The sequence below is a fragment of the Neodiprion pinetum genome, chromosome 4 (genome assembly GCF_021155775.2).
Source record: "Neodiprion pinetum isolate iyNeoPine1 chromosome 4, iyNeoPine1.2, whole genome shotgun sequence".
NCBI lineage: Eukaryota > Metazoa > Arthropoda > Insecta > Hymenoptera > Diprionidae > Neodiprion > Neodiprion pinetum.
The window spans coordinates 40202827-40230689 of NC_060235.2; the positions used below are offsets into that span (position 1 = coordinate 40202827).

At 38.9% G+C, this 27863-nt stretch overlaps 6 protein-coding genes and 1 long non-coding RNA gene across 15 annotated transcripts; 3 read left to right on the plus strand and 4 right to left on the minus strand.

Moving 5' to 3' along the window:
* Window positions 1-16: 16 nt before the first annotated feature.
* Window positions 17-1971, minus strand: LOC124217738 (pyridoxal phosphate phosphatase PHOSPHO2). The gene is made up of 2 exons (XM_046623742.2): window positions 1625-1971; window positions 17-1354 (listed from the first exon to the last, which is right to left on the minus strand). The coding sequence occupies exons 1-2, from the start codon at window positions 1685-1687 to the stop codon at window positions 626-628; spliced, it is 792 nt and encodes a 263-aa protein (XP_046479698.1). The 5' UTR covers window positions 1688-1971; the 3' UTR covers window positions 17-625.
* On the plus strand, window positions 1912-4033 carry LOC124217740 (ras-related protein Rab-18-B). Its single transcript, XM_046623747.2, has 4 exons — window positions 1912-2342; window positions 2612-2729; window positions 2810-3127; window positions 3246-4033. Exons 1-4 carry the CDS (start codon window positions 2275-2277, stop codon window positions 3405-3407), a joined length of 666 nt encoding a protein of 221 aa, XP_046479703.1. The 5' UTR covers window positions 1912-2274; the 3' UTR covers window positions 3408-4033.
* A 148-nt stretch (window positions 4034-4181) lies between these two features.
* LOC124217734 (uncharacterized) lies at window positions 4182-7256 on the plus strand. 4 transcript variants are annotated; one of them, XR_011176885.1, is made up of 6 exons: window positions 4182-5402; window positions 5516-5802; window positions 5865-6051; window positions 6134-6498; window positions 6599-6818; window positions 6955-7256. XR_011176885.1 is itself a non-coding variant. In XM_046623736.2 (6 exons), exons 1-5 carry the CDS (start codon window positions 4968-4970, stop codon window positions 6681-6683), a joined length of 1359 nt encoding a protein of 452 aa, XP_046479692.1. In that variant the 5' UTR covers window positions 4182-4967; the 3' UTR covers window positions 6684-6709; window positions 6782-7256. The 4 variants fall into 4 exon arrangements, 2 of the variants coding, with proteins under 2 accessions (XP_046479692.1, XP_068991278.1); XR_006882895.2 differs by having other exon boundaries at window positions 6975-7256; XM_046623736.2 differs by having other exon boundaries at window positions 6599-6709; window positions 6782-7256.
* A 954-nt stretch (window positions 7257-8210) lies between these two features.
* On the minus strand, window positions 8211-11243 carry LOC124217733 (protein RCC2 homolog). Of its 2 annotated transcripts, none has more exons than XM_046623733.1 (4): window positions 10895-11243; window positions 10403-10643; window positions 9059-9906; window positions 8211-8902 (listed from the first exon to the last, which is right to left on the minus strand). In XM_046623733.1, the coding sequence occupies exons 1-4, from the start codon at window positions 11102-11104 to the stop codon at window positions 8732-8734; spliced, it is 1470 nt and encodes a 489-aa protein (XP_046479689.1). In that variant the 5' UTR covers window positions 11105-11243; the 3' UTR covers window positions 8211-8731. The 2 variants fall into 2 exon arrangements, with proteins under 2 accessions (XP_046479689.1, XP_046479690.1); XM_046623734.1 differs by having other exon boundaries at window positions 10827-10935.
* Window positions 11244-11566: 323 nt separating this feature from the next.
* Window positions 11567-15698, minus strand: Atg7 (Autophagy-related 7). 3 transcript variants are annotated; one of them, XM_046623729.2, is made up of 9 exons: window positions 15071-15698; window positions 14503-14980; window positions 14042-14358; window positions 13674-13974; window positions 13103-13450; window positions 12900-13015; window positions 12199-12496; window positions 12051-12124; window positions 11567-11835 (listed from the first exon to the last, which is right to left on the minus strand). In XM_046623729.2, exons 1-8 carry the CDS (start codon window positions 15289-15291, stop codon window positions 12056-12058), a joined length of 2148 nt encoding a protein of 715 aa, XP_046479685.1. In that variant the 5' UTR covers window positions 15292-15698; the 3' UTR covers window positions 11567-11835; window positions 12051-12055. The 3 variants fall into 3 exon arrangements, with proteins under 3 accessions (XP_046479685.1, XP_046479684.1, XP_046479682.1); XM_046623728.2 differs by having other exon boundaries at window positions 12033-12124; XM_046623726.2 differs by having other exon boundaries at window positions 11567-12124.
* Window positions 15505-24801, plus strand: LOC124217737 (cyclin N-terminal domain-containing protein 1). 3 transcript variants are annotated; one of them, XM_069135180.1, is made up of 7 exons: window positions 15505-15864; window positions 15941-16039; window positions 16153-16427; window positions 16565-16780; window positions 16871-17828; window positions 17905-18659; window positions 20375-20644. In XM_069135180.1, the coding sequence occupies exons 1-5, from the start codon at window positions 15813-15815 to the stop codon at window positions 17147-17149; spliced, it is 921 nt and encodes a 306-aa protein (XP_068991281.1). In that variant the 5' UTR covers window positions 15505-15812; the 3' UTR covers window positions 17150-17828; window positions 17905-18659; window positions 20375-20644. The 3 variants fall into 3 exon arrangements, with proteins under 3 accessions (XP_068991281.1, XP_046479694.1, XP_046479696.1); XM_046623738.2 differs by having other exon boundaries at window positions 16871-18659; XM_046623740.2 differs by lacking the exons at window positions 15505-15864; window positions 15941-16039; window positions 16153-16427; window positions 16565-16780; window positions 16871-17828 and adding exons at window positions 23110-23271; window positions 23576-23779; window positions 24355-24504; window positions 24698-24801 and having other exon boundaries at window positions 18294-18659; window positions 20375-20675.
* Window positions 21063-27723, minus strand: LOC124217744 (uncharacterized). The gene is made up of 5 exons (XR_011176886.1): window positions 26182-27723; window positions 25844-26038; window positions 24608-24757; window positions 22319-23917; window positions 21063-22244 (listed from the first exon to the last, which is right to left on the minus strand). It is a non-coding gene; the product is annotated as an uncharacterized lncRNA (long non-coding RNA).
* Window positions 27724-27863: the final 140 nt, after the last annotated feature.

A 27863-nucleotide genomic window follows, 5' to 3' on the forward strand; every position in this document is an offset into this window, starting at 1 on the left:
AAATTTGAACTGATCTTAATTTCATTTTCTGGGAATGGAGATCATTGACATTGTGGATAACTATTAAAATTACTTCGAGGAAGAAAAAAAACCATCAACTATTACATAACTTAGATGTTATAAATACAGGTAAGTAGATGCTTAAACAGGTAAGGCAGAAATCCACCAACAAAAATGAACAAATTGTAACTTAACATGACTTAATAAGAAAATATTAACGACAATATTTACAATTGTCACGAGATTGTTGGCAATGTTCATTGATAGACTAACAAACTTTTAACTATTCCTTGATATTTTGTTTCTTCCCTAGTTAAAGAATCTTTAGTCGGTTGTGGATTCGGAATTGAGTGGTTGGCGGGTGACGAAAAAATTGTATTCATGATATATATCATAGGGTGAGAAATCGGGAGTTGGGACTGAAGTGTAGCGATTAATCTCGTCACTAGATATAAAGACTGAGTCAAGTAAAGAATGATAGGAGCAGTATGCAAGGTACAGCATAACTGGAAGAACTTGAGAATCGAAGTGAAGAAATGCCTAGACTGAAGGGTTAGCCTTAACACAATATCATACGATTACAATCAAATGTCATTTAACTTTATTTTTATTATTAAACTCTAGTTTACTCAAGAGAGACGAGAAGTTTTTCCAAAATGTGCGTACCATCGTTCCACGGGCATATGTGCGCTGTAACTTGATGCGTGCCGTTAGTTTTTGCTTCATTTAAAATTTTAATAAGAGGATAATTCGACCTTGGAAAGGCAAAATCTTTTTGCGACAATCTCAGAATGGGGCAAAAATCATTCCGTCCATCGCCGACGTAAGCAACTCTCTCGAATGAGGTTCCATTTTCCAATGACTCTTTTATGTAATTTTCTAAAATATGCCCCTTACAGAGATTTTTTGTGCTCAATTCGCACCAATCTTGCAGATGATACATTTCAATTTTCAACAATCCGTTGTCGTCGTATTTAGCGGGATTAGTAAATACCCGAGATATAGTATGACTCAATTTTTTATTCTTCAACCAGCGCTCTATGAAAATTGAGTTCGAGTCACTTATTATTATAATATCGCAATTGCTCTTGTGCAATCTTTCCAACAGATCCTCCATCCCGTTTACTGCAGGTATATTGTCTATAGCGGCATTTATTTGTGTCTGGTTAATGCAATTTGCATGGAGAAGTTCGAAGATTCTCTGCATGTAGGCGGTCCATCCGTCCGATCGATACATGCCTCTCACTGATTCTGGTAATTTTTGTTCGGGCAGTAGCTTCCGGACTACAATATCCGTATTGTCATTCACAATTGTATGGTCAAAGTCAAACGCGACTAGAAGTGGTCGAGACATCTGTTAAAAATATTGTTAAATCAGGTACGATTAAGAGAAAAAAATTTCTAGTCACCCTTATTTTTCGACCTTGCATAAGTTATGCAATGGTGAATGAAACTTTTCATTCGACGAATCTACCATTACTTTCTTTCAATTTTCGTCGATAATATCTATAGTTGCACGGTTATGTGAAAGGGGGAAAAAAATAGTGCATCGTTTCACATGCTCGTTCTTTTACAAACTCAGTTAAGAGTAAGTACAGTATAGGAAAACTTTATAAGCACCCACCGTTGAAATAACCCTTTTGAAGTAAATAACCGCCTTATTTATGTGTAATTGAGTTTGATTCATGAAGATCAACGATCAGGCGAAAATATCATCACAGAAACGTGCGACGATATGCTCGACACAAGGGTTTGGCGAATACTAAACCTTCAGCCTGACATTCGTGTGACAGTTCGCAAACATTTTTGAGGTTATTGTATGCCACGAGCGGCAGCGACATCTGTACGTTGATCACCGCATTATAATTAAAAGGATGATGAAAAACAATAAAAAATAACTTTACGTCGTCACTTTGCAACTGTATCTGATTCAGTGGATCTGACGCGCAGTAAACTCGTTATTGTTTTTTTCTCTTTCGTTTTAGTCATGTGTGCAATTTAGCACCTTATATGATTATTAAAAATATTGTATTTGATCATCTACACGGCGAAAGTAACTCGCACGCACATCACACCCGCACAGCGGAACTGTAACGTTGATTGAACCAAAGGATTGATCAAAGAATTGTGCTTTCTGTCAGTGCCAGGCTTAAGGCTAAAAGTCGAACCACGAGTCGTTCGATTTTCGGGAGTTTAGAGGTGTTATTTGGTGCCGACCTTTCGGTTGAAACTGCAAACTTTAATTGGGGCCATTTTGAGGATAGATATAGTAAAATGGACCAAGAAGTTTTGACAACGCTCAAATTACTAATGATAGGTGAAACTAACGTAGGAAAGTCTAGGTAGGTATCGAATTTATTGCCATATTATGTTACTCTGTAAATTCTAACCTCTGATCAGTCTACGATAATTAATTAATTAATTGTTTAATCCGCATAAGTCAACTAATATTTGAACCACGTCAGTAGGCTTCCGTTAAAAAAGTAGGTAGATTTTTCAAAAATTGAAGCAACTGCCGTTTGGTTAATTTGTTGTTTTTTTTTTGTCAAGTAAGTTTCAGAACTCGTGATATCTTGTGTTTTCTTAAATTACACGGTTGTCCTGATTTCAGTATATTACTCCGATTCACTGAAGATGAGTTCAATGAAAACATGCAGAGCACAGTCGGTATGGATTATAAAACTAAACAGATCACCATCGACGGTAATACGGTTAAACTCGCGATTTGGGTATGACGACTACTTCCTGAAACTATTCCATAATCAGACGCCAACAGACTTGACAGCATGTAAGTTAATTATTTGTCCAGGATACGGCCGGCCAGGAACGTTTTCGTACATTAACGCCAAGTTACTACAGAGACGGGCAAGGTGCAATTCTAATGTTCGATGTAACGGACAGACATACATTTACGAAGCTTGAAACTTGGCTAAACGAACTCAACACTTACTGCAACAAAATAGATATTGTGAAAATGGTTGTGGGGAACAAAAATGACTTGCCCAACAGGGAAGTCAGCATGGAGGAGGGCTTGGAATTTGCTCGGCGACACCAAACTTTGTACATTGAAAGTAGTGCAAAAACTGCTGACGGAGTAAGGTGCTGTTTTGAAGAACTCGTTGAAAAGGTGGTGTGACTTGTTTCACGTGGATACTTTTGAGCTCTTGCTACTCTGCACATTTTTCAATCTATGAAAAAGAATTGTTCCGTTAGTTGAAAATATATTTATGATTTTGCCTTAACAGATAATACAAACTCCTGGACTATGGGAAGCTAATTCAACAAGAATGTACGGTGGTGATAGTTTAGGTGGAACGAGGCATCGCCTGGGTAAAAGAGGAGTTCAATTGACAGACGATTACGAACCACAAAATCCTTACTCAAATTGCTATTGCAGTTTAGTTTAGCAAAACATCACAAGCTTCGAATTAATTTTACACGCCAATCACTCCAAACTAGGTACACTGGGAGCAGCTTGTGGTATAGCGAAAAAGAAAAACTAAACCATAATAATGTCTTCTCTGGCTAATTTCTATTGACCTTAGTTTGTAAGATAACCAATCTGGAATCCGAAGGGATTCTTTAAAGAATTCCATACACGAAATGGTCTGGAGTAATGTAAATATATCTATGGTGCATATGATGTGGAGAACGTTTTAGCAATTGATAATTACTGATCAAAAATCTAATCTTAACGATCAGACAATTCGATTATCTGCATTATTCTTCAAATTTTTTCTATGCTATTTTTTAATTCGGTTTTTGTAATGCTACTTATATTTGAAATTATAAGTACACCCTATCCTATTGCTAATTGTTCAGCTGTTTTTGTAATACTAGCACTCCTTATTTTAAGAATTTTGAGGTTCATATGCTTGGCCTTTTAGTTTTTGGTCTGTCATACAATAATTACTTCAGATTTCTTAAGTAAATGTCGAAATAATTTTTCCTCTCGAAATTTTTTGTTTGTACAACATGTCAACTTGTAAAGAGCATATTTATTTGTAAATAAAAGAGCCTTTCAATAATCGTAGATTCTTCAAACTTTTACCTGACTCAAATGGCATTGTATCGTTATTGCTGAAAATATCTTGTGAAAAAAAAAAGATCGAAAGTAGCATTCATCGCAACGTAGATCAGGACACAATGTGATCGATAACATAAGCAGATGACTTCATTGACAAGGACCAGTAATTGAAAGCAGCAAATTGGTATTGTTTTACAATTGCGTTGGGGCTAGTAGGTTTAGTCATTGATCAATGAGTCATTTGACATTGCATAACAGACATCCTGACGTATTGCTATGACTAATATGGAATACGAAGGAAAACTGTTCGAAGTATCGGCGAAACTGTCAACCCATGGCTCCAAATACAATTACAGTCCTGTTTCTAGTGATTGTATGGCATGCGCAGTACGTGTGACAAGTCGAAGACATAAAGAATTAGAAGAACAGGTGACAGAGTTATTTACATCCTGCGAAAAGTATGATCATAGGTGAATTATCTTGCTTGATTTTTAGCAGAGCGTTGTTGTTTGTGGACCTTTTTTAAGCAACGAAGATGTATGTCACTTGCCTGAGACTCTTGCCAAAGAAAAATACCGAAGAGCTCAATTGCATGTAGTAACCACTAATCAAAGGGTCAAGGTTTTCGGCAAGTGGACCGAGGAAAAATTATTGGCAGCATTGACAGACCGATTACTGCAAAGAGCTACCAGTCAACCCCCCAAACCTTATGAGAAAATTCCCCCACTAAAAATTAAACAATTTTCTGCTGGTATACCTTACTGTCCGATTGTTCATAGGGGTATATACAGCAAGGATATTTTGGGACGATTGTACGGCAGTGGTATGGCGTAAACATTGATTAGGAAACATAATATAATACAATATATATTCCATCTTGTAATAGAAAGTATTATTGGTCATATTTTAAGGTGTGTCAGAATCGCTTGTTATAAGAGCAATGAAATTTGGTTTAAAACATCTTAAACCGGAGGATCTGAATTACTTTATCCAGTTTGGAGTGTCCATTCAAACTTTACGATCGCATAAACTCTGGAATGAGTTGACTGACGAATCTTTAGCTACGTCTCTGAGAACTATGGGCTTTGATGATAATGCTAGCAGGAAAATAATATTGAACGGCATGCTGGTACAAAGCGAAATTTGTTTAATGCAATTAATGCTCGCGGGCGTTGATGTTCCTGGAATTCTTAATTGGCAAGGGGAAAAGATCGATGTAGGAGCTCGAATGATAAAATTTTTAAGAAATTTAGGAATTCCAGAGGATGTACTGCAACTAATTGTTCAGAAAGGTATCGATGAAGAGACTATGGAGATGCTTAAGGATTTGGGGTACACGGAAACAGAAGAAGAAGAACACGTGGAAATGCATGAGGTCTGAAATCATTACGAATGTAGTTATGCATGAAAAATATAAAAAGTGCAATGTATGCAGATGTTATACTACTTGCCACTCCCAAGTTTGTACAACATATACTTTCAATGTAGGTACTCATTTGCGAATGCGATTTGACTGTCCTTGAGTCAGAAATTTGTTCAGTAAATTCGCCACCCTCTAATACTAACAGCTTGAAGAGTTTAATTCCAAAGCCTGATAATAGCAAAGCGGATTTTGAAGCCGAAGATGCTCGCGTATGTTTTTCTGATATAAGTAGTTCGACTGTGTCAAATTCAACGTCGAGTCAACAGACTCTAGTAGATTGCAAAAATGTGCACGTAAAACCAAAAGCGCTAACAAGCTCAGAACTTCTCACCGAACGAAATGAGTACTTAAGGTAAAGATTTGCGAGTTCAATTTTTCACTCTGGTGTGTACAATTTTTGAAATTTATTTACAGGCGAACAGTAATGGCACCATTAGCTTGGGCCATGAGCAGAGCGTTACAGTACAGACCATCTGATCCAAATCATTACATAGCATGTCAACTGCTGCGTTGGAGATATGGGAACGTTTCCAAACTGGAAATGAAGGCTGTAGAGGACTTTGTAATTGCTAGAACAATCGAAATGGACAAAAAATTAATGGTTTCAAATAGCTTTGATAAAGTTGGAGAAGTTTTAAAAGTTCACTTTCAATTCTGTTCATGAGAGTAACATTACTTTTAAGGAACAAAAACGGAAAGAAGAAGAAGAGTTGATGGCCAAACATAATTTTGAAGCTTTACAAAATATTCCTTGCCATCCGTGCTGGCAAAATCAACAAATTTATCGTGTTAAAGAGCGGTGTTGGAAATGCATTAAAAAATGGGTACCTAACTACGAGCGATGCGAGTTGCCTGAGATTTGTAGTTCGTGTGAGGTCGACTTATCTGAGATTTTGAACTCTGACACGGCAACAAGTAGTACTGGAGATAATCCAGAAACAGAAAGTGCTGTACAGACTCAGAAAGTAGCCATTCTAGATAATAGAAATATCTCATCAGACGGTCAGTACCGTTATACGGAAAACTTGGACTTGTCAAGTTATAACAGGCTAGTGAATATAAAAATATCTCTTCGCAATGCTGTGTCTCTGCTCTGCCCAAATACATTTGTATTAAAGTTTTTAACGAGATATGGTTTTCTTTTACAGAGTTGACGAATTGTACGGAGAATATTTCAAATCGGATTCTTACGAGGAAAATATGCATATAATTTCAACCAAGTCTGAAGCATAGATGTTGATACAGCATGAGAACTCTATGTACAATTTTAAGTATTTTATGAATATTGCTGTGTTGGTAAAATTACCGATTTCTATTGCTTTAAATTACAGTTTAAAATATACTACTACTACGATCAGATATATGAAGGTAAATTTGTGCAAAATAATTTTTTTCTTGTTTCTATGAAAGAATGGTACTACTAATACATGATATATGTGTTGATCGCATGAATATTTTTTGATTTTGTTGACTATTCAACTTGTGATGATAATCTGATTAATAGAAAAATAATATTTGTGAAAGCGACGACTTCTCTCGGCGCTCATGTTTATGAAAGGGACGCACTTGGGACGAGCATCTCTGGTTTTTTTAACTTCGCGCCAGCAGCCCGGACTGTTTATGCAAGGCGATAAGTACCTAGGACAAGTGGGCCCCACGGTTTGCGAAGCAACGTTTCGACCGGCGAGGAGACGATCACTTCTCGATAGAGTTCCAAGCAAGCAACGTCGTCCTTTGAGTTACTTAAGATTATACGCGACGCTGTACGTTTGTGCAATTATATAAATATAGACTCATTCCGCTATTCGTTATTCGCCATTTCTTACATTTGGAAAATATTATAACCGAATTAGATTAGAAATATATTGAATTGATGAGAAAATTCAATTGTGGACAGAGCAATCATAGAAAATTCGTTTATTTGCTAATCAGAATCGTACAATTGTTATACAACACTTGATCATAATATTTGAGTACTAAGATTCCATCACACATACAAAATCAGATGAGATGAAAAAATTTAAAACATTGCGAATAGAAAAATATAATAACACACTGGCGGTGTTTGAATTGTACAATGATAACTTTTCTATGATAATATGTAGAAATATAATAAATTTCGGTTAATAAACAAATACGGGTAAGTAATCTTCAAACTATTGGATGAAGTTAAAAGTGAAGTACTGGTGTATTTATGAATAAACCAAATGCAGTACTTCCGTATAAAATTCGAGGTTTTATTGAAAATGTAGAATAATAAATACTGTACGTATCGGTTGGGTATAATAGTATAATAATGTAATAGGCAACAATATGCATCGTTCGCTAAAACTTTTTTTTTTTGGACGCACTGATAACTTTTAGTTAATCATAGATTGTGCTTTAACAGGAAGAACACAACGACCCGCGTATGAAAATAGGAAATTCACAAGTTGTCATGACAGACTTGACGTAAGAATGCTGGGGAGCTATCTCTTTAGTGAATCATGGTATTCCATCATTACCTATTTTAGATGATTCCCGGGGTTCACAATGAGTACGTTTTTTCGGTTTACATTGAAAGTCTTGGTACAAGTTAGAGCGAACGTCAATAAAATAGCAACGTATCAAAATATATTTTTGCATCTATTTGTTTGGTCTATATCCTGAGCTACTAACAAAATGGGGTTTCACAAAATTCATTAACGTCCATTCATGAGTTAATTGTTAAGTAAAACTTGGAAGTACAAAGTAGGAGGGAGATTGCTAAGTCTATGCCTCGTATGGACGTATTATTTGCTACGGTATGAAGAAATCTACGAATTAGGAGTATTATCGATTTTTTTTTCTTATTTTTTTTTTGTTGCACTGTTATCCAACGGTGAACACAAAGGGTACTACAGGGTAAGCTGCAGTGAGCGTGTTTCCGATTATTCCTAATACTACAAAGATCCTAACTAAATTCGAACTAAAACAAAATTTAAATAATTGGTATAAAAGATAAGTATCATCACTGTTTAAATGATTTCTGTGAAAGCCTTTGACAAGTTCACTAGTCAAAAAGATTTTGAAATATGTTAAAAATTATCAAACGAGATGAGAAAGAGACGACCGATGAAGTCGACCAAATGTTGTCTTTTTTTTCGATATTACGTTCCAAGGTTCTGATCAATAGCCTTGAGTGATAATACCGATCACGCTCAAGACTTCTCATAAAATTAATCAATTCCTTCAAGAACAGTTGCAATACCTTAGGTACTCAACAAAATTTTTCGTGTAAAGGTAGAAAGTGCATCATCAATTTAAACCGAATATTCTTGAAGTTTTGCAAGCTTCGCTTTTTCTTCGTCTGATTCATCTCGACAAATGAAAAGTGTGTGAGATAAGCCGCATGTTACCGCGGTTATATAAAGACCCTCCAATGCCTTAACTTCCATCGGTGTTGTTGATGATTTACGCATTTCACCAAAGCCCTGAAAGAATTTTCATTGAAATGATTTTTTACGTTTATGCTGTACATTCAACTTATCCTCAAAGGAGTAACAATCACAAAAATATCTGACGTAAAGTTTACAAGTGGAATAAGTTAATTAGTTGTGAGCATAGACAGTAAAGTTCAAACAAATTACCAATTCACCGAAGGTTGGACTAGCACCCCATGCGATCACTGATTCATCAGCAGCGACAACAACACTGGTTTGGGAACATCCAACGCACCTAATTTCCCATCCAGATAGATCTTGAATCGGTTTGGGATACATATTTGCTTCACCTGTCCGTTTAGTTTGTCCGAACATCAAAGCCGATCCGTGTACGTTGATTGCAATGCTGTAAGTGCTCCCACAGTGAATAGATTTGATACCGCGACTTGGGGGGTCAAAAAACTTTATTAATCGTGGTACCAGCTCATCTCGCTGTTCGGCATGACCTAAGCGACCGACGCCTCCAAAGCCCCAAGAAAATGCACGATTCTTATTATCGATTGCAACTGTGTGGTGATATCCACAGCTAAAGTCTGTAATCTCTACACGATCCAGAGGGGTGACATGTCCGTCTTTTGCTCTCTCGACATACAAAACGATCCGTTTAGGAACCTTTTCGAAGTGAAATGCCATTTTTGTGGAAGTTATAAAGTATTTACCATCCGTATTATGGCCTAGAGCGCCATATTCTGGACTGCCAAAAGAATGCAGCCCTCCCTTAATGTCTAAGATCATGGAAAAATCAACACCACATCCTATTTTAACTATGGGAGGACCGGTATACTTTATTTTCATTGCTGCAGCGATGCATGTTTCTGATTTACCAACACCACACTGACCAAGTTTATTATCTCCAGCTGCAAAAACAATACCACGGCTGGTTAAAAACAGTGTATGGTTCCTTCCACATGCCGCAGCTATTACTGTGTGATCTTTTAGGGTTTCCACTTCAGTCGGTTCATCTCGACGTTTAGTGTCGCCGACACCAAGTTGCCCTAGAAATTAAAAATTCATGCAGAACTTTAATTACAAAATAAAAAAGTCACTGGTTTCTTATTGTATGGAGTTTCATACAATTAAATAGAAATTATATGATACATCCAACTGTTGAATAATTGCCCAACATAAGATATAAAATTACTTTCATCCCAATTTACAATTTAAAAGAGATCTTACTATTTCAAATAATTAAAAACTAAGAAGATTGTGGGCTGTTAATTTCACATCAGAAAAATTTAACCAGAGCCAAGTGAGTAAGAAAAATTGTCCTACAAATTCATTTTATCAGTATGATTCCAAAAAGCTTTCCTGCACCAGTTTTGCAATTTCATAATTGTTCTCTATCCGACGAGATTAAAATGTTTGTTTTTTGCTTTCACAATCATCACACTCCTCAGTAATGCATGTTGTAGGTGATGCTATGATGAAGAAGTTACCAAATAGAGTGAATTAGAGTTTAACATATTTCTACAATATGTTAGATTATCATACCTTTATCATTTCTGCCAAATACCAAACACCTGTTATCTTCGGTGACGACTACATTGTGTGATGCAGCAGGCCCTGAGGCAACAAGTCTGACTCGAGTGCCTTCCAAGTTTTTGAATGTGTGCGGAGTCCACAAGCTGCGTCCTACGGTGGCTTTGACCCCCTTCGGAGGCGCCTTGCGTCCGCTCATATCCCAGTTTGTCAAGCCGCACATAGCCAGCGTTCCTGGCTTACCCCACCCTCCCTAAAAATCGCATTTCAAATCACGCATGAATTTTAGCTCGCAAGCGTGATGGAAGTCTTTCCCGACATTATTATTGTGGGTTAAACAATGGATAAGCATAGAATTGTTATGGTCTTTGGGTGACGAAATGGTAGGAAAAAGAAGAGTCAGTTATATGAGAATAAAAAGAAGGACGCGATGTACCTGATTCTAAACAGTATGGGTATTATTTTCGTAATTTTTGATGACGATATTCAAATATAAATAGTTACTTCCGGAGGAGGGAGCTCCGGCATTGTAGCAACAACTGCCAAATCATCGGCGTCTTCCACGGCGTCGTCCCCGTCGACATTTGAACCGGCGTCGGCGTCCTCGACGTCGGATTCATGCTCGCTTGAAATATCCTCGTCGTCGTACTCGACTTTCTTGGCCTTGCCACGACTTTTTTCAAGACTCGATGTATTTTTACGCTTTGTAGACATTCTCACTCCCACCTAATAATATATTCAAATACCAAAACTGTACAAAATTATTTGTAAAATTGATCTAGAGGGACGCGGTGCAGATGACATTTATTGATGTAATGGCGGTACGGATGTTGGCCAGTGTTGTACAACATTCGTACAGAACAGGGTGTATAATAAAAAACGCAGCCACCTGGTGCACAAAAATCATAACAGAGAACCACTCACAGCTACTCGATAACTGTTGCAACACAGCGGCGCATCAAGTGTCATCTGCAAATGCTCGAGCAATTCGAGAATTCAAATTTATGCAAAATGAGTCGTCCTGCTCAAATTTATACATAATAAAGTTCAGCCAGGAATTCTCAACAATGGTCAGAATTCAATGCGCATAATTCTATAATTGCAATAACCTCGGATAATCACTTAAAAATCACATTATGCACACACTGACTCTTCAGCTGCAGTAAAATGCGTAGGTAAAGAAATAATAAACATTTATTATTTGAACATGTAGATTTTCCATTAGTCTTATATATATATTATAGAATATGTTAAACACTGGAAAAAACGTTACACAAATTTGACACAAATTCATTTTTTACAGAACGTACATTTGATTGGCAATACAGTTTAATATCCACGTGCAGGAAATTGAATTTCTTCTCTTTGTTATTTCCATGGAATTGACCAGTTTTGTTTCTGGAAAATCTGTGGAAAATTTCTATTCCAACTGTTTCTGGCGGAACCTAAGCCAAACATACAAACAATAGGAGCTACCAATAAATAATTGAAACAGGTCAAATGGGACTTTGCCGCAAGGAAAAGTGATAAAGTACTGGTTAGACGTCTGGCTTCAAATGGAATGAAATCAAAGCTATCAATTTTCTGGGGACAAATACAAGTTGAACGAAGTATACAATTATTGTGAAATCTGTATATTTACAAATTGTTTGACTCATACTGATTTCACTTATGAGTTGGATGTCCTGGTTCTTCATTCTCGTCCTCACTTGAAGAATCAATGGCGAAGCACAGCTGAAAAAAAGAATTTCATTGAAACTGCGAGTCAGATTAGTACGTGATATTTTGTTAGTTGAGGTACCGCATACTTCGTCCAGATCAGGTCGCTTCAGAAGATCATTAAGACCAGTCAAATGTTCCAAGTAGTTGGGCTCATTGCAAGCATTTAGGATAACGTCAAATCCTTTTTTGCGAAATTCGTTAATCAGAGGCGTAGAACAAGCAGTGCAGGCTGGAAACCTGTGTGTCACGGTTAAATGTGTTTCATAATTCCAAAGAGATCCTCGAATAGTATGTGGAACACCTCCTAGCAGACCACCTCCTCCGTGTTCGACATCTGAGTGTGGCTCAGATCTATCGTCAGCAATTAACGCTCTTGCTTCAGCACTGCAAGAAATATTAAACTTTCATATAGGTACATGAAAAACGTCCGTGAAAGTCCAGTTGGATGCAAGATAAAACGGAAGGAATTGGAATGTTTATAGAGTTTTTGAACAGAGCCTGATTCAACAACAGCAAATTGAATGTTTTGAGCACTTCCTTCAATATATGTTGCTAATTTGCAACGACCTATTTTTCCCAGATTGTATGATTTTACAGGCTGATAACAGTCCTGTGGTCCCATTGAATTGGATTGATCTTTTTTTTATACTTCCAGCCTATCGTAAATCTAATTATATTCGTAAGTCCCATCGTGTTTATTCAATATAGTTTCCCTCTTGCATTTTACACTATGGAACTTTAACATTGTTCCAAACAGGATATTGTTTGTAATTTAGGCTAAGCTTACTATTCTGGATGCTGAGTCAGCGAGACCATAAGTTCGACTGCAAGGCCCCCTGCAACTTGTGCCAGACCAGGACGGCTCACAGTACACTGCTGATCCAGAGTTCTGTCCATTTGGGACTGAAAATTATAATTTAGTATAAAGTCGAGAAGTTGCAAAAGAAAGTTTTGAAAGAATTAACAACAAGATTTAATAAAAAAACTTACGTTTCCAGGTTGCGTAATATCATTACAAAAGTAACAGCCCAAGTCCGCGCCCGCAGGATTGTGCATTGTGAAATCTGGAGAATCCGGTCTCACGTTATCACGTGTACCATGTCGTTGCACTGTATAAGAGTCAAATCCCAAGGCAGCATTGATCACCAATTTTCCATGAACCGCAGCCAGAAGTGTAGGTAACCATCTAGCTTCACGGGAGTCCAGCAGGAGAAAAATGACATCATGTTGTGTCACAAGCTCCTCAAGAAACTTCGCTGCTGACCTAGTTGCATCCATCATACTTGGCCCTACTACATGGCCTGGCATCGGAATCTGGAGTATTGCACTCTCTACATCCTGAAAAATTAATGAACAATTGTACAGATATCACAAACGCTGATGTATATTGTTCAGCTAATCGAGTGTGACAAAAATAACATAGATGCTGCAGTTTTGTTTTCGTAAATTTATTTTAAAGAAATTCGTCTAAATAAAGACCTAAGAAGTTACTTTTTGCAATTAATTTGACTACATCTTGTATATACTGTGAGATGCACGAAAAGTAACATTTATTTCTAACCAAACTAGGATGAATTCGAAGCAAGGCATCCTTGGCTGCTTCTGCCTTGTAACGCCGTTCTACGGCATCCGTGTGAGTATACAGACTCTGACGAACGGGATTGCTCTGTGAAACAGTGGAGCCATCGACCAAAGTCAATTTCTGAACACCCCACCCAAGGAGTACCCTGGCTACAGAACATCCCAAAGTCCCAGCACCCAATAGTAGGCAACGCGTTTTGTTGATCTTCTCCAAGTTCAAGTCAGGTACTAACCGCCATTTCATCAGCTTCAAATTAAGGTTCACCGCTCTTTCTGATAGCCTGTGAGACAAAGCAGTCAATAAATCATCCTTTTCAGATGATACTAACACTTACTTGAAAGACTTACTTGACAATGTCCATGGAGTTTGATAAATCAATTATGTTGGGACCCATTTTACCATTGTGACTTCTTTCCCATCCAACGAATCGCCCTTCAAAAATAATCTCTCGAGTTTCCATTTTGTTTTCATATTCCTTAGCTTTCATGGTAAAAATTACAGCATCTTTGGCATCAGGTCCTCGCATGGCAACGATTTTGATAACGCTGTTGAAAGATGCCTTTGGGCAATGCCAAAATAATAAGCAGATCAAATTTCGCAAAGGCCAACCAGGTTCGGGACTGTTGCAAGGATCGTAGAAGCCAAAGTAAATCTCTTCTTCGCACTGAAAATATTTCACATATAAATTACTGTTCTTGGATGTGTGCAAGAAGTTTCTTCTGCAATATATAACGCATTTCTTTCAATATTCGCATATAATTTAGGTGGCTTAACATAGCATTTAAGGTTATCGATCTGCTTTGCTTACCTGCTCCACAAATACATCTGCAGTAGCTTTCTTCTCGAACAAATCGACTCCTTTGCTAAGATGCTCGACATGCAAATTATCCGATCCAGGTACAAGTACGGTAAAGAATGCTTTTTGCTTACTGTCTAATGCCAAAAAGCTGCGTGTCAACTGCGCCAATTGATCGGGTGACAGCTGAGACCCCGCAGACAATGGATTACACACATGATAAAGCTCGGGCAAGTTGAAGGATGTCGGATGGGCAGTCCAGTAATGAAATCTGTAGCGTTTTAGATCTGCGAATGACAATAGGATGAAGAAAGCAAGACGACACGGCTCTCGTACCGCGCTTCCATCCTTGATCGACCGTAGCAAGGACACACTTGCTTCGCTGATGAATTCCTCAGGTTTTATCTCACGAAAAGATTCGTAAGTGTTAGTATTTATCAGAAAACCAGAGCAGGTAACGACTGATCTATGAGATGTCATCTCGACGTTCCTGGAATGATAAGGCTGTGACAAAATCTTGGCATATTTAAATCTTTAGGTTGGGCTAGAACGGGAACTCATTCATCGAACTCGGTCTCACTCATTGAACGAAGTACAATCCAACTTCAAGGTGCGACCCTGCCTGTCGCTCTGCCGGTCCAGGTTATAACTGGCCCACAAAGGAATCTTAATCTGGTCGTTCAGTTTGAGGCTGTCCAGTTTCAACTCTGAGAGCTTGGCCCAGAATCCTGGGTCCATCGCTGACCTTAGCTTGGTGAATTTCACCAGTCCGTTCATCGTGGGATAATTGTTTGTTTCCATAGCCAAGCCGGTTTTGAGTGTTTAGAAGTTTTAAAACGTCGAAGTCAGAGACGTACTAGCGTATATTTCAACGCCTGGTATCAACGTCCATTGTTATTTATTATTCACAAATTGCGTCGCGCTGGTTAAAATAAAGTCATTTAAATCTCTCATCTAATCTCTCAGCAAATACACAACTGAGGTTATCACAATTTATCTTATGTGAGACAAAATATCCTCCTTATAAAACACATCAAATATTTATCTGACAGATGATTTTAACTAATCAATGACTCAATCACTGGTATCACTGAAATGTATGAGCATGACGGGATATTTCATATCTCCTGGCAACGCTCCTGCTGCCGCTCTGATGTCATTTTGCGTAGTTCGTGTCCGAAAAATACTATAAAAGGAAAGTGCGATTCATGCGGAAGCGTTATTCGACCCGAGATACTTATTGAATCGTTCATGTTCCCTTCGCAACTCCAACGACGTTGACTGAAGAAATTCAGCCCATAATACTTTATCGAAACACCGCGATGTGCGCCACGGAATTACCGAGGATAATGGATCTGGACACGGCGTACATCGGTTGTCAATTATTTTTCAACTTGTCTGGATATTTTCTACTGCACTTATTCACAACTAATATAACAGGAATTTCTAGAACCCTTGATCAAGGAATGGCTGCAACACGTGCACGAGGACAATGCAAGGCAGGAGCAAATTTTTGTGGAAGGAAGCGAATTTTTCAACCCGTTCATAGGTAAGCTCATGACTAATTGCTCCATCATGCCGACGCAATACATGAGGATTCGTCGAATCTTCTTTGCGTAATACAATGGTGGTTGCACAGTTGTAACGGGTGATATTTTACAGCGGTTCCTGTACCGGTGATGAAAGCAATATTTGTAATAACCGACCACCTTGGTCTGGGACCTAACACCAGATACTTGACGGTTCATCTCTTCGATAGATTCATGTCAAACCAGTTTTGCGAGTTGTACGTCGCCGAAATGGTATCAAATCCGGGTGAAGTCGCTTGGCCACAGATATGCAAAATTATTTCCAGCGAAGCAAAATTGAGGCTTATGTCTTGCATGCAACTGGCAAGCAAGATGGATTCGCATACCAAAGGTCTAAGCATTTCACAGGTATATAATAATCGAGCCTCCTTAGTCGTGGCTAACTGTTCACTGCTACTGTTGGACTAATTCATTGCGGTAAAGAAAAGCTTTGTCGAGGAATAGTTAGTACTGCTTTGAATTGATACGATGTTGATATATTGCAGGTAGTGCGTGGGCTGCGATGGTTAGACGACAAGTCTGAGTACACTACAAATAGCATATATTGTTCAGAATTCCGTGTATACAAAGCTCTAGACTTTAAAATACCATTATTCACACCGCTACACTGTGTTGAAATACTTCTTGCTGCGACGAAGCTCGGACAGATGCCTAAAATATATGATGCATGTGTTAATTTGCTGGATTTAGCATATTTGGAGGTACGATTTGCATCTAGACACTTAGCCTTTCCATTTCTACATGAAATTCTATACCTTGGAATGTAACGATACGTACATGTTTCATTTCAGCATGAAAGGCTATATTCATGCCTTGTATTTTTGATGAAGCAAAGGTTTTCAGAGTTCCAAATTGACCCAGGGTACATCATGGCCCTTGAAAGCAATGTTCTTTATTTAGCAGCTGCGGTGGTTCTTTGTGCCACGTTTATTCTCGCTGTAGAACACTCTGAGACTGAACGTTTGGTTCAGATGCTCTCCAATCAAGTTGGGATAAGAGTCACTAATATTTGGGAAATGGCCAACTTACTCTTCACCATAGCGTTGCAGGAAGATACTCCGGAACAATAAATAATGTATAATTCCAGTCATCTGGTATCACATAATGATTCATATCTGTAGCTAAGAAGAATCATATTTTTTTTAATGCAGATAGTACTTTGTTTTCACAAATTTCACACCGCTACAGCTATTCTCTACAAGTTGTCCATTTGGTTTTGTGTTGTTTATTAAAGTGAAATAAACTTCTCACAATCAGTGAAGAGGAAAAAAAAAATTATTCAGTTCGACACAAGATTGTTTTACAGTTTTTCTATGAGTACATTTTAATTTATCACGCTTTACTGGATTAACTGGAGACAATCTTAAAATTACAAGCTAATGGTTTTTCCGAAAAACATTTTTTTGGTCTTATTATATCATACATATCATTTACTTATTTTTTAAATTGAACAATTCACGACAGATTGAAAAACGTTGAAGACGCTATAACAAATGTCAAATAATTCGTAATGGACCCGCGCATGATCACGGACGATGCTCAAACTTCTGCAGGTGTTGACAGTAACCTTAAGGCGACACTCAGCTCGTCGGGGAATTTTAAACCGTCGGTAATCGCAGATTTACAGTTTTTCGAAAACATTGTAAATGAAAATAGCGTATTGTCAGTAAATGATATTTCCGCGCCTCTGGTAAGATACTAACAAGTCAAGTTTGGCATTTCCACGTGAATCACTGCAGTCCACGAAGGGTAAGAATATAAATGCACAAAGAATTATACGAACGGTGCGCTTTGGTGAAGAGTACAAGTAGCCATCTTTGCGCAGGAAGCAATACAACAGAGACACTTTGTTGAAATCAAGTTTTTGTCGTTTTCATTCAACATTCGTCAATTCAACACTGCATAAACCACACAACAGTAGTAGGACAATTGATTCGACGTCCGAGTTTAGAAGTAATTTAAAAAACTGCAATGAGGATAATTTCAATCGGTAAAGAAGAGGCGTGGTATCGGCTTAATGAATATCAGGGTGGGTTTATTTCCGATGCATATTGTCTGTAATCCTTGGTTCGGCATATATACGCGACAAATAAACTTTCATGACGCACGTTGCGTAGGCAAATACGAAGCAACGTCGTATGCACTATGAATGCATCGATATACTTGTACGTGCATTTGAAGGATTCACACGTATGCGCATGAGTACAAGTCCTGTATGGGTGTGCAGAATTCGTACGTAAAAGTGGCCGAGTGTAGTGCATGGATCGTAGGAGCTGGACGGCTTGTTGTGCGGGGAAACGAGACGACAAAAGAATTGACGATTTTGCCGGTAGAGGTCGGCTCCTCGAACGAATACCATGCATTCCAGTTGCGTACAAGTGGTGGGGTCCCCGACTTACTTCTCGTGTCAAACAGCTTGTGCTGTGTGTGTCTGTCCGCATACCATTCGATTTTAATAATTCTCAATGAAAAAATAATACAAGCAAGTCTCCGGGGGCAAGTTTTCACGACACATCAGTCGGTTGTCACTATTGCCAAGTGTGAGGTGCACGGGAACTGCAATTAAGGTGTATCGAACAGGTAAGTCTTCTCTCTTCGTAAAACATTTCCATTTAGCTCCTCAGGAATGCAAGGTCTGCTTTTTTTTTACTCTGTCCCGCATTCCACTATCGATTTGTTATTGGGGATGCCAGACAGCTTACGAACTTTGTAACTCGTTCGTTCCTTCGCTATTTGTTGCAACAAACGTTAAAATTCCTCGAATCATGTATTATTTATCGTAAATTCTATGTACCTGCGTTCCACACAGCTTCATTTTATTTACACATCCCAGTGCTGCCTCATACTATCGCTAAATTCCTACGCGACGCACACACGAACGATACACGCATCGTGTTATGCACATATTGTATACTGTATACGTCGTGTTTCCCAAATGTGCAGACTTTCGGTTTGTATAACGTCCTTGTATGTCCAACTGGTCAAGTTCGTTTAATTATTTATATTTGTCAAAACGACACGACGAAAGAATCAAGCTTTCGCTCGTACGCGCATTAAGAACATTCGCCTCTAATTCAAAAACAAACAAAATTGTTATCTCAAACATTCCGATAACCGATTTACGTTATGTATACATATACACCTTTCAACCGCTCTCAGCGACTACGTATATACCTACAATCTCTATTCCGATGTGTGGGATCGATTTTGGCCCACTTTCCTCGATTTTTTCTTTCCTTACTTCTCTCATTTTTCCCCCCTATCTCTCAAGTCGTTACGGCACGGTTTCCCATATCTCCCATGCTCGAGATTAGCGAAATTCTTCTTACGATCCAATTCGCCTACGAACAAACGGAGTAATTTTTATTTTTCATTTTTATCATTCTCATTTGCCTTTACCAAATATTTCTTTCATCCTCAGTCTCTTTGTCCCCTGATAGTTGCACTCTCCTTATTCCTAAAATCCTTAAAACGCTAGCTTTTTCTTCCTTTCTATACAAAAGCCGTTAACGCGTTATAATATCAACACGTATTATAACCGAGCGTAGACATGTATTCGAAACAACCCGAATACAGTAACAACACAACGGCTGCAACATCGCGAAGACATTTCATGCCGCGGCCCCGATTTAAAAAACCACGTCGCGACGAATCCGCGCGCGGTAAATAAATATACCTAGGATGCATTGTACGCATAGTGTCACGATCGCAAGACGACAAAACAAATATCATTCAAGGGACCGCGATGTGTTTGAATGTGAAAATAACAAGGAAAAAAGAAAAAAAAAAAAAAAAAATTGATATAAACGAATGATAAAAAGAAGCTGACAGAGTAAAGATCCGGCATGTGCAGCTGAATTATATCAATAATAAAATTATACGGACGCGCTCTAGTCGCGCGCTACTCCCGCGATATGATGATTATTATGAAATTGTTCCGTTTGCGCGGCGCGGCGAGGCGCGGGTGGGTGGGAAGTACCGAGCTAGAGGAGTGAGGAGGGTCGGGGAGGAGGTCGCAAGGAGGGCGCATTCCACGGACAATGCCACGTTTTTTTTAAAACCAAGTTTTGTTTAGCCTATATATAGTCGTAATGCGTAACAGGTATTGCAACGCGAGTAAAATCGCTCGTTCGTCAATACGTACAGATTTATACGTATCTAATCGTGAAATATACGCCTCCTGCGAACAATGATCATATATTGTCGTATTTGATTATCACTTGCACATATATGTATACTTATATATATCAAGCACAAGCATCTGCGTTTTACAATCAATCCTGATCCTTTTTCAGGCGCAACGATAAACGTGTGCGTTATAATATTATACGCAAAGAAGAGAGAAAAAGCTTTTTGCGTGTCAACCGGAACTGCAGGCGTGCAGCAGTTTGTCCGTGTATACGGAAGGAAGGAAACGGATTTTGTAAACCAAAGGATTTACGTATAGACGTATAGACGTATAATATAAGGAAAGAGGAAAGATTGCAACCCTATAAAAAAAAAACAAAGAAAAAAAAACTACGTCCCAGGAAAAAAACATGTCCGCTGTCGAGAGTGCTCTCGACGTCTTATCCAGGGCAGCCACAATGGTACAGGGTGAGTATAGCAATTATTTACACAAATCGATAGACCACCTCCTCTTTCTCCCCCCTCGCCGCCGACGCCATCCCCAATTCCCTTCTCTTGCTCCACCTCGGCAACTTTTCGTCAAGTTTTACTATGATACATATATAGGTATACACGCCGTTGTATATGTATACGTATGCAATTTCGTAATTTCCTACACGTCATTGTCGAGTTATCTGTTTTATTGCCAAATCTCTTCCTCTGTTTTCAACAAATTTTCTTACAATTCTCATAAGGCGGTTCTTCGCTCGTTATATTTTCAAACTTGGTTCCGTTCGATCGTATGCACCGTTGGCGCAATGACGAACCAGGGATTCTTTATGTTGATTAGACAAGGTTTATTCGTTACACAACGTTTATTTAAAGTTCCCGCATATCTGGATGTGTGTTCTCCTCGTACACTTACACGTAACGCAGCGGCTAGGCAGTTTATCTAGTTTCTAGTCTCTGATCGCTGATTATGCAGGTGGGAGGATTGCACGCGTGCGCGCGTTCGTTTGGCGCGAAACCGCGTTTCAAATTCGCTGCACTCGCACGAGACGAGCTTACGATAATAAGTGACTCCTTACCAGCGGTTCATCATACGGACGCTGACAAATGTATACGCTATGTACACAACGTAAATTACATTCGTTTACCCGATGAATTCATGCGCACAATAGCCTTGATAAAATAAATACATAACGATTTTATTATACATATAGCGATTTAGTATTAGCATATGCGGTACACGATCGAATATTGTATTCATGTGTATGTAATATTATACTTGTAGCGTCTTATATTCTCTCTCGACACCTGCAGCAGTACAGCTCGAATTATATCTACATAAGTTTGTATAACATATACACAATTACATTATCACTGGCATAATACAGGAAATACGTATCCACTCACGTATATATACTTTCAATTTATCCTTGTATACCTTTGTTCTGACGCAATATAGGTATAAATTGTTCTAAAAATTGACCTGAATTGGAAGAAAAAAAATTGAAAGTGATTCAACTGGTCGATTTTGACAAATACAGTCCCATTCTATACGTAATTTTGGACAAAAAAAAAAAAACTAAAACTTCAACGCATTTTTAAATTAGGCAGAAATAAAGAAATGGCATAAGTTTTACGAAATCGCAAAAGTAAATTCGTAGAATTCATGCAATTTCTTTATTTCTGCAGCGTCAAACGAAAATGTGTTGGGGTTTCTTTTGTTCAAAATTGCGTATAGAGTGGGACTGTTGAGCCCTTTTTTGCGTTTGAGATACTTGGACTTTGATATTTGGAGATATATACATTAGCGTTGAAATCGAGCAAGGCACCCCCTTAAGGCGAGTGAATCAATCATGTTGTTTGTACTTGGATTGTGTTTCATCGGGCCGAGACTAAACCTCATGGTTGGAAAATTCAGGTCGACGAAGCGATTCAGGTTTACTAATTCTTTGTACGTACGTAGAGCTTTCCACACCAATTATCGTTTGTCTTTTTCCATCAGCTGTCCGGAACAGAGTGAGCTATGCTGTACATACACACCGACGTGTCCTATGCGGTACAACATGGTAGATGAATAATATATAATACTTATAACGCAACTGACAAAGCATTCAGTCACATACCTATAGCTGTACGTGAGAGCATCCGCTGATTTCGCTTATATTTCATTGATTCTTGAGCACGCCCTTCCACGTATACATTTCTAGTACAACTTTCGCCATATGTCGTCGATCTGTAACCACATTATTATATGTTCGGTTTATTAATTATGATCCGAGATTGCAACCGCGCGTATCAACTGCAGAGAGTGCCTATACGGAAGTTGAAGTTGCGATTATAGTTTACCCGAGTAACGAAACGCCAACGTCAAACGAGACGAGACGAGTAAAAGACTAGGAATATATAAAAAATAAACCAGGAACAAGAAAATTTTTAGAATACTTTTGATAGTTTTCATTTTTCAAAAATTAAATACACGTTGCCAGGAGTGCAATGTCATTCGATATCGACGAATCAGCGAGGGTAAAAATCGCGATATCCGAGTCAAGTGGTTCTTTTTGGCAGCCTTGGCGAAATTCATACGAAGGCTTACAAATCGCAAGGTCTTACACATCCAGAGGTTGTAAACGTATTGCAAATTTTCAATAGTGCCTTTCTTTCGTTGATAGAAAACTTATGCACGTTAGCCAAACCGTTGTATAAAATCTGTAACTCGCATTGGTTGAAGAAAAATTTAACGAAAAACTGTGACGATTTTCTGTCCATATATCCATCTACCTTAAAGAACGTTTGGGAAGGTTGACAGTCTCATGGTTGATAGTGATGATACATCAATGGGAATAGGGATAATATAAGAGCTTGCTGCGCATTGATGCAAATGCAGATTTGTAATTGTGTACATGTATGTTTACAGAGGAGAGGCCAAAAGCGTCGAATCTTCACAGAAAGCCCAGCAGTGCCTGGCGTAAAGAACGCAGGCGAGATCCGATCCAAAGCGAAGCTCTTGACATGTCAGCTGCCAGGGTACATCACCATGCGAGGCCGAGTGTAATCGTGCCAACGACACCGCAACCAGGTGAATTTAATCAAGTAGGAAGACAGTATTATTGTAATACAATAAAGACGGATATATTTTTTTCAAATTATCCTCATTAATATTATTATTATTATTATTATTATTAGTTGACCGTTAATCGAAGCTAAAAAACAGCCGATGACGGATCGTTAATCATATTACCTTTGAGTTTCGTGCAAAGTAACGCCAATTCTACTTGCTTCATTATTATTACCAGCAGGGTTAGAGATCTCATTGGTCCAGATCGAATCTGTTTCAAAAACTGTTGTCACCCTGTTGTTAAATTGTTTACGATTGAAATTAGGAACGACCGTCGAGGACACGGCGGTAGCGGCCTGCACGGCCACTGCATCCGCTGCAACGGGGACCCAGCGAACCGGGGTCAGGAGCAGCGGCGTTGTCTGCGACCCGGCGATCGACGAACACTTTAAACGGTCCCTGGGCCTCGAAGAATACGCGGCCGTGTTCGACGCGACGTCATCAAACGACAAGGCGACCGGTCTCAGCGGTGAGTTTCAAATATGATAATGACGATATTCCGACTCCTTTGTCACCTCGATTCAATGGGCATAGTCATGTAAAATCTCTTCGTTGTTAATTGTTGTACACGCTTAGTGTATACGTATCCATCCATCCATGTACGTACCTGCAGTGACAAATATTACAATACGTTATTGTCGATGATTGATAGTGATGCGATGGACAAGTCGCGTTATGTGTATCTATACAGATAATACATACATACGTATAGACGATCATTCTTTATATCCGTCCAAAACCGCGTTATGATTCATTGGGCATATTGTTTTCAAGCAAAATGTTATTCAACTATTAGTCTATACTTCGTTTATCTCGTATACCGGCACAGGGAGAGAACAGACGCACGTGTGTGTGTTTTGATATATCGATCGTACGAAAAAAAAAAAAAAATGAAAGAAAGGAATCAGAAATATTCTGTTTAATTGTAAGATAAAAATTTTGTTCATTTCGATTTTTGAAGGATGAAATTCACAGAGTGCGAATTCGGGTCTTATTATAGTGGAAATATGCAAAACTCATTTGTTTATGGTTTCCGAATTGCAGTTGACGACCACTTTGCCAAAGCCCTCGGTGAGACGTGGACTAGACTGCAGGCCACCAACCGAAGCAAGGACTCGACTTAACCTTCCGCCACCTAACTACTCAGCAGGTTAGAATATTCTGCGTTGGCCGGATGCAGTTACCATCGTTCTTGTTAGTATGATATTTTCGACGATCACTATATGCATATTCTGCCTTTGTTATTTTTTTTTTCTCTCACCGTTACAAGTACGGTTATTCTGCGTACATGACTTACAAATTCACATATCCCGTGATAAATGAACGTAACACAGGCGTCCCTGTGCAGCACCTAATCCTCTTCTTATTCCGGTCGTCAAACTTTCAGGTACTCGATCCGAACGGCCAATACTACGCTCCTCGTGAAATCGCAGCTGTTACTGGATCGCTGGAATACATTAATTGTAAATAAAGATAGCTTAATCAACACTATATACACGATGCCGTATAATGAGTACCCTGATATATCACATATCCATGACCGAGGTGCGACATTCAATCGGGTATGAATTTATGTAGCATCTTACCGAAAATTGATACAAACGTATACGTATATTAAATAATAAGAATAATAATTATAATGATACGTCAATAATTCATCTTGACAAAAAAGAAGTATTTACTAGCTATAGGTAAAAAGATATCGTTTCAATTACGAAAGGGAAATAACTGTGCTTCGATAGTAAAGTAGAGTGCTGCAGACTTTACCGCATACGTCGTAGAAAAACGACTCTTAATATTATCTCACCTTAACTAGCCTCGATTTATCCTCGGCTAGTGCAGAGTGATGGGAGGAGCGGCACTGATTTCAAATGGTGCTAGGCAGCTTATCGGTAACCCCAGCACACACAGAAGTCAGTACCTCCGGCATCCCGTGTTCGTATTTTTTTTCCGTTTATCAATCTTACCGAGTTCAGCACGCGCCGATCTTTAAATTGGCAAACCGGTAACCATCATCGGCCAGCACGTTATTCTGAATAACGACGTTTCTTCGTTCAGTCTCGCCATTTTTCAAATGTTTTCTACAACCGGTTCATTTTACATAAATTTAAACATCGTGAGTTCGCATTAAGGAATAAACAAATGTTTAACAAAATTGACGAAATATCTAACATCACACGGTTTTACAGCCATATGGCGCTGGTAATGTCAGGAGTAAAAAGTTTACGTCGTCACGCGCAAAGGTACAACTTCGATCGGCATTCTACAAAATGAAAAAACTAAGCGTGATTAGAAATTGTGATCAATTGTTCCTTGAAAACACTACTGCATTTGTAACTGTAGTGTCATAGATTCACCGAAACGTTGAACGTAAGAATCACACTTCAACGATGGACGTACTAATTGTCTTTACATCAAATAATATACACTGCAATATTGGACGTTGCATGAATGATATCTTGTACAGTTAATAAACGAACCAGTAGATGAGGTATGACGATTGAATAGTGATAAAGAGTGTCCAATACGTTACGTTAGGTAGTTCGACGGTTGTTTCCGGTGCAGTAAATCGATTAAGGGTGCCTCTCATATATCCATCTGCAGCGGGTAGTTGTAACGAACGTGTCGAAGGACGTAGCTATAGATCAGAGATGGCCTAGGTGGGCACAGACGAGCCAACTGCCTCAGGAGCGGTCAGATGGCTTCCTATATGCAGGCAGCTTGTTCACTTGCCGTAAAGCAGAATGGTAACTTAATATTAGACTTGAATATAAGTACGGTAATCCCACACCACGGTCTCTAAAGTAAGTCTACACCTCGCTCCCTCCCGCCCGTCCCCCACCCCATCCCCCTTTCGCCCTTCCTTTTTACCTCCGTCACATGGATGTGTACACCAGTTTCACCTCCGTCCTCCAAACACCCTCACAGGTAGAGAAAATGACGATGCACCGGAGATGGAACTGGATCATAAAACCAGCTACATGCGGCGACCCATTGTTTTTACTTATTCTCCCCATCGTCGTTCTATTTTTCCTCTATTCAACAATCGTCACCACGTTTCAATTCTTCTTATTCCTATTTTTCTTCTTCACCCACGATTCTCTCAACGCGTTGATAGTTCCGTCCTAGCGTCCCATCAACAGGTGGTTTCTCCACACTCATCGCGATGCTTGCGCACGGGTAGTTACGACCGTAGGAGCTGGCTATAATTACATGGGTGTAAAGTGTACTCTGCGACAGAGACTGTCCTGTTGCGGGTGCGTATTCCGAATAGGCGTTCTCGATCTGTTTCTAAAACGGTTCCTTCTTGCAATCAATTTCTTCACTCGGGTGTACCGTCACTTGGTAACTTAGTACTGTCATTGATGTGGCTAAAAATTTATATTTGCCGGCGAAAGTTATCTGCCTGAGAAATACCTACGAAATATTCCACTCGTTCATGGAAACACAAACATGTTCAACGATTCTACGTCAAGAAATTTCATAAATATGTAGAAATTCTGTAATTATGTCAGTGTGTGTGAAGAAAATGTACAAGTATCTATGATTCTGTGAACTCTCTATATTTGATACAGACTCGGGGAAAAGTTTTCATATATTGCTGTACGAATTATGTTATTGGTAGGATCGGTACGACAACAATAGGTAATCCTTTTTTTCTATATAAAACCAGGTTCGAAACTTCGTCTTTGAAATTGACTAAAGGTTCGCGAATGCAAAGTTTCGAAAGGTTCGCAAAAATCAGGTCGATACGGTAAACAAAAGAGTAGAATCAATAACGACCCGAAACAGAGAAGATTATTCTTAGCGGGACAACGATGTTATACCATCTTGTAATCCACCGCATCGGAAAAATTATGACAAACAAATTTCGTAACTGACACAGAAATTGACACGCTGTCACATGTATATAGCTTTGCGCGGTACGGGATTGGCTGCAGTTTTTTCTAAGTACGTTTTTTTAATTTCTCTATCGAGGTCGCGTGGTCACCAATCGAAAATCACACTCCTATTATATAATGCACCAAATCGAAAGGCAGCTCTTATAATTGGCACGTCGGAACATTAGGGGAAAGGGAGACGAGATCGTATTGAAGTTAGTAACGCAACGATTCATGCTGAGGAAAAATCGTTGTATCGCCATTTTGGAACTGTCAGAAAGTCAGTAAACCGCAACAGAACAAAACACATGAATATTTCGAAATCTTGGTTCATTAAAAATCATTTTAAAGTCAAGAAAATAGTGATCATTTTTTCCCCAATGTTTCGTTACGATAACGTTCCGTTTCTCACCGATTGTGAGAGCTGTCGATGGTTGCGGAGGATGAAGAATTACTTATCTGCATCTACACAGTGGCAGTCGCGTCCAAGCACCCCTGTTAGTACAAGTGGAAACTGCGGCATGGAGGATAAGAGAGAAGTTCACCCCCAGTAAAACAGCTTACGGGAATCCCCCCGCGATTGATTGGCTTGACTCCCTGCAGCGGTGCAGCTGAACAAAGCGATAATTTTTCGTGTAATACCGCGAGTATCTTTATTAATTTTTTCCTTCC

Bases quoted from the DNA above. Each gene is read 5' to 3' on its own strand.
- LOC124217738 (XM_046623742.2), bottom strand. From the start codon at position 1,687: ATGAATCAAACTCAATTACACATAAATAAGGCGGTTATTTACTTCAAA. The intron at 1,355-1,624 runs GTGGGTGCTTAT...TATTTTTAACAG, and splicing joins TCAAAAGGGTTATTTCAACG to ATGTCTCGACCACTTCTAGT.
- LOC124217740 (XM_046623747.2), top strand. From the start codon at position 2,275: ATGGACCAAGAAGTTTTGACAACGCTCAAATTACTAATGATAGGTGAA. The intron at 2,343-2,611 runs GTAGGTATCGAA...TCCTGATTTCAG, and splicing joins ACTAACGTAGGAAAGTCTAG to TATATTACTCCGATTCACTG. The intron at 3,128-3,245 runs GTGGTGTGACTT...TTGCCTTAACAG, and splicing joins TTGAAGAACTCGTTGAAAAG to ATAATACAAACTCCTGGACT.
- LOC124217734 (XM_069135177.1), top strand. From the start codon at position 4,968: ATGAAATTTGGTTTAAAACATCTTAAACCGGAGGATCTGAATTACTTT. The intron at 6,052-6,133 runs GTTTCAAATAGC...ATTACTTTTAAG, and splicing joins AAATGGACAAAAAATTAATG to GAACAAAAACGGAAAGAAGA. The intron at 6,499-6,598 runs GCTAGTGAATAT...TTTCTTTTACAG, and splicing joins GACTTGTCAAGTTATAACAG to AGTTGACGAATTGTACGGAG.
- LOC124217733 (XM_046623733.1), bottom strand. From the start codon at position 11,104: ATGTCTACAAAGCGTAAAAATACATCGAGTCTTGAAAAAAGTCGTGGC. The intron at 10,644-10,894 runs GTAACTATTTAT...TGCGATTTTTAG, and splicing joins CGGAGCTCCCTCCTCCGGAA to GGAGGGTGGGGTAAGCCAGG. The intron at 9,907-10,402 runs GTATGATAATCT...TTTAATTTCTAG, and splicing joins ATTTGGCAGAAATGATAAAG to GGCAACTTGGTGTCGGCGAC.
- Atg7 (XM_046623729.2), bottom strand. From the start codon at position 15,291: ATGGAAACAAACAATTATCCCACGATGAACGGACTGGTGAAATTCACC. The intron at 14,981-15,070 runs GTGAGACCGAGT...TTATCATTCCAG, and splicing joins GATTGTACTTCGTTCAATGA to GAACGTCGAGATGACATCTC. The intron at 12,125-12,198 runs GTATGCGGTACC...TCTTTTTTTCAG, and splicing joins AGCGACCTGATCTGGACGAA to CTGTGCTTCGCCATTGATTC.
- LOC124217737 (XM_046623738.2), top strand. From the start codon at position 15,813: ATGTGCGCCACGGAATTACCGAGGATAATGGATCTGGACACGGCGTAC. The intron at 16,040-16,152 runs GTAAGCTCATGA...GATATTTTACAG, and splicing joins ATTTTTCAACCCGTTCATAG to CGGTTCCTGTACCGGTGATG. The intron at 16,781-16,870 runs GTACGATTTGCA...GTTTCATTTCAG, and splicing joins TGGATTTAGCATATTTGGAG to CATGAAAGGCTATATTCATG.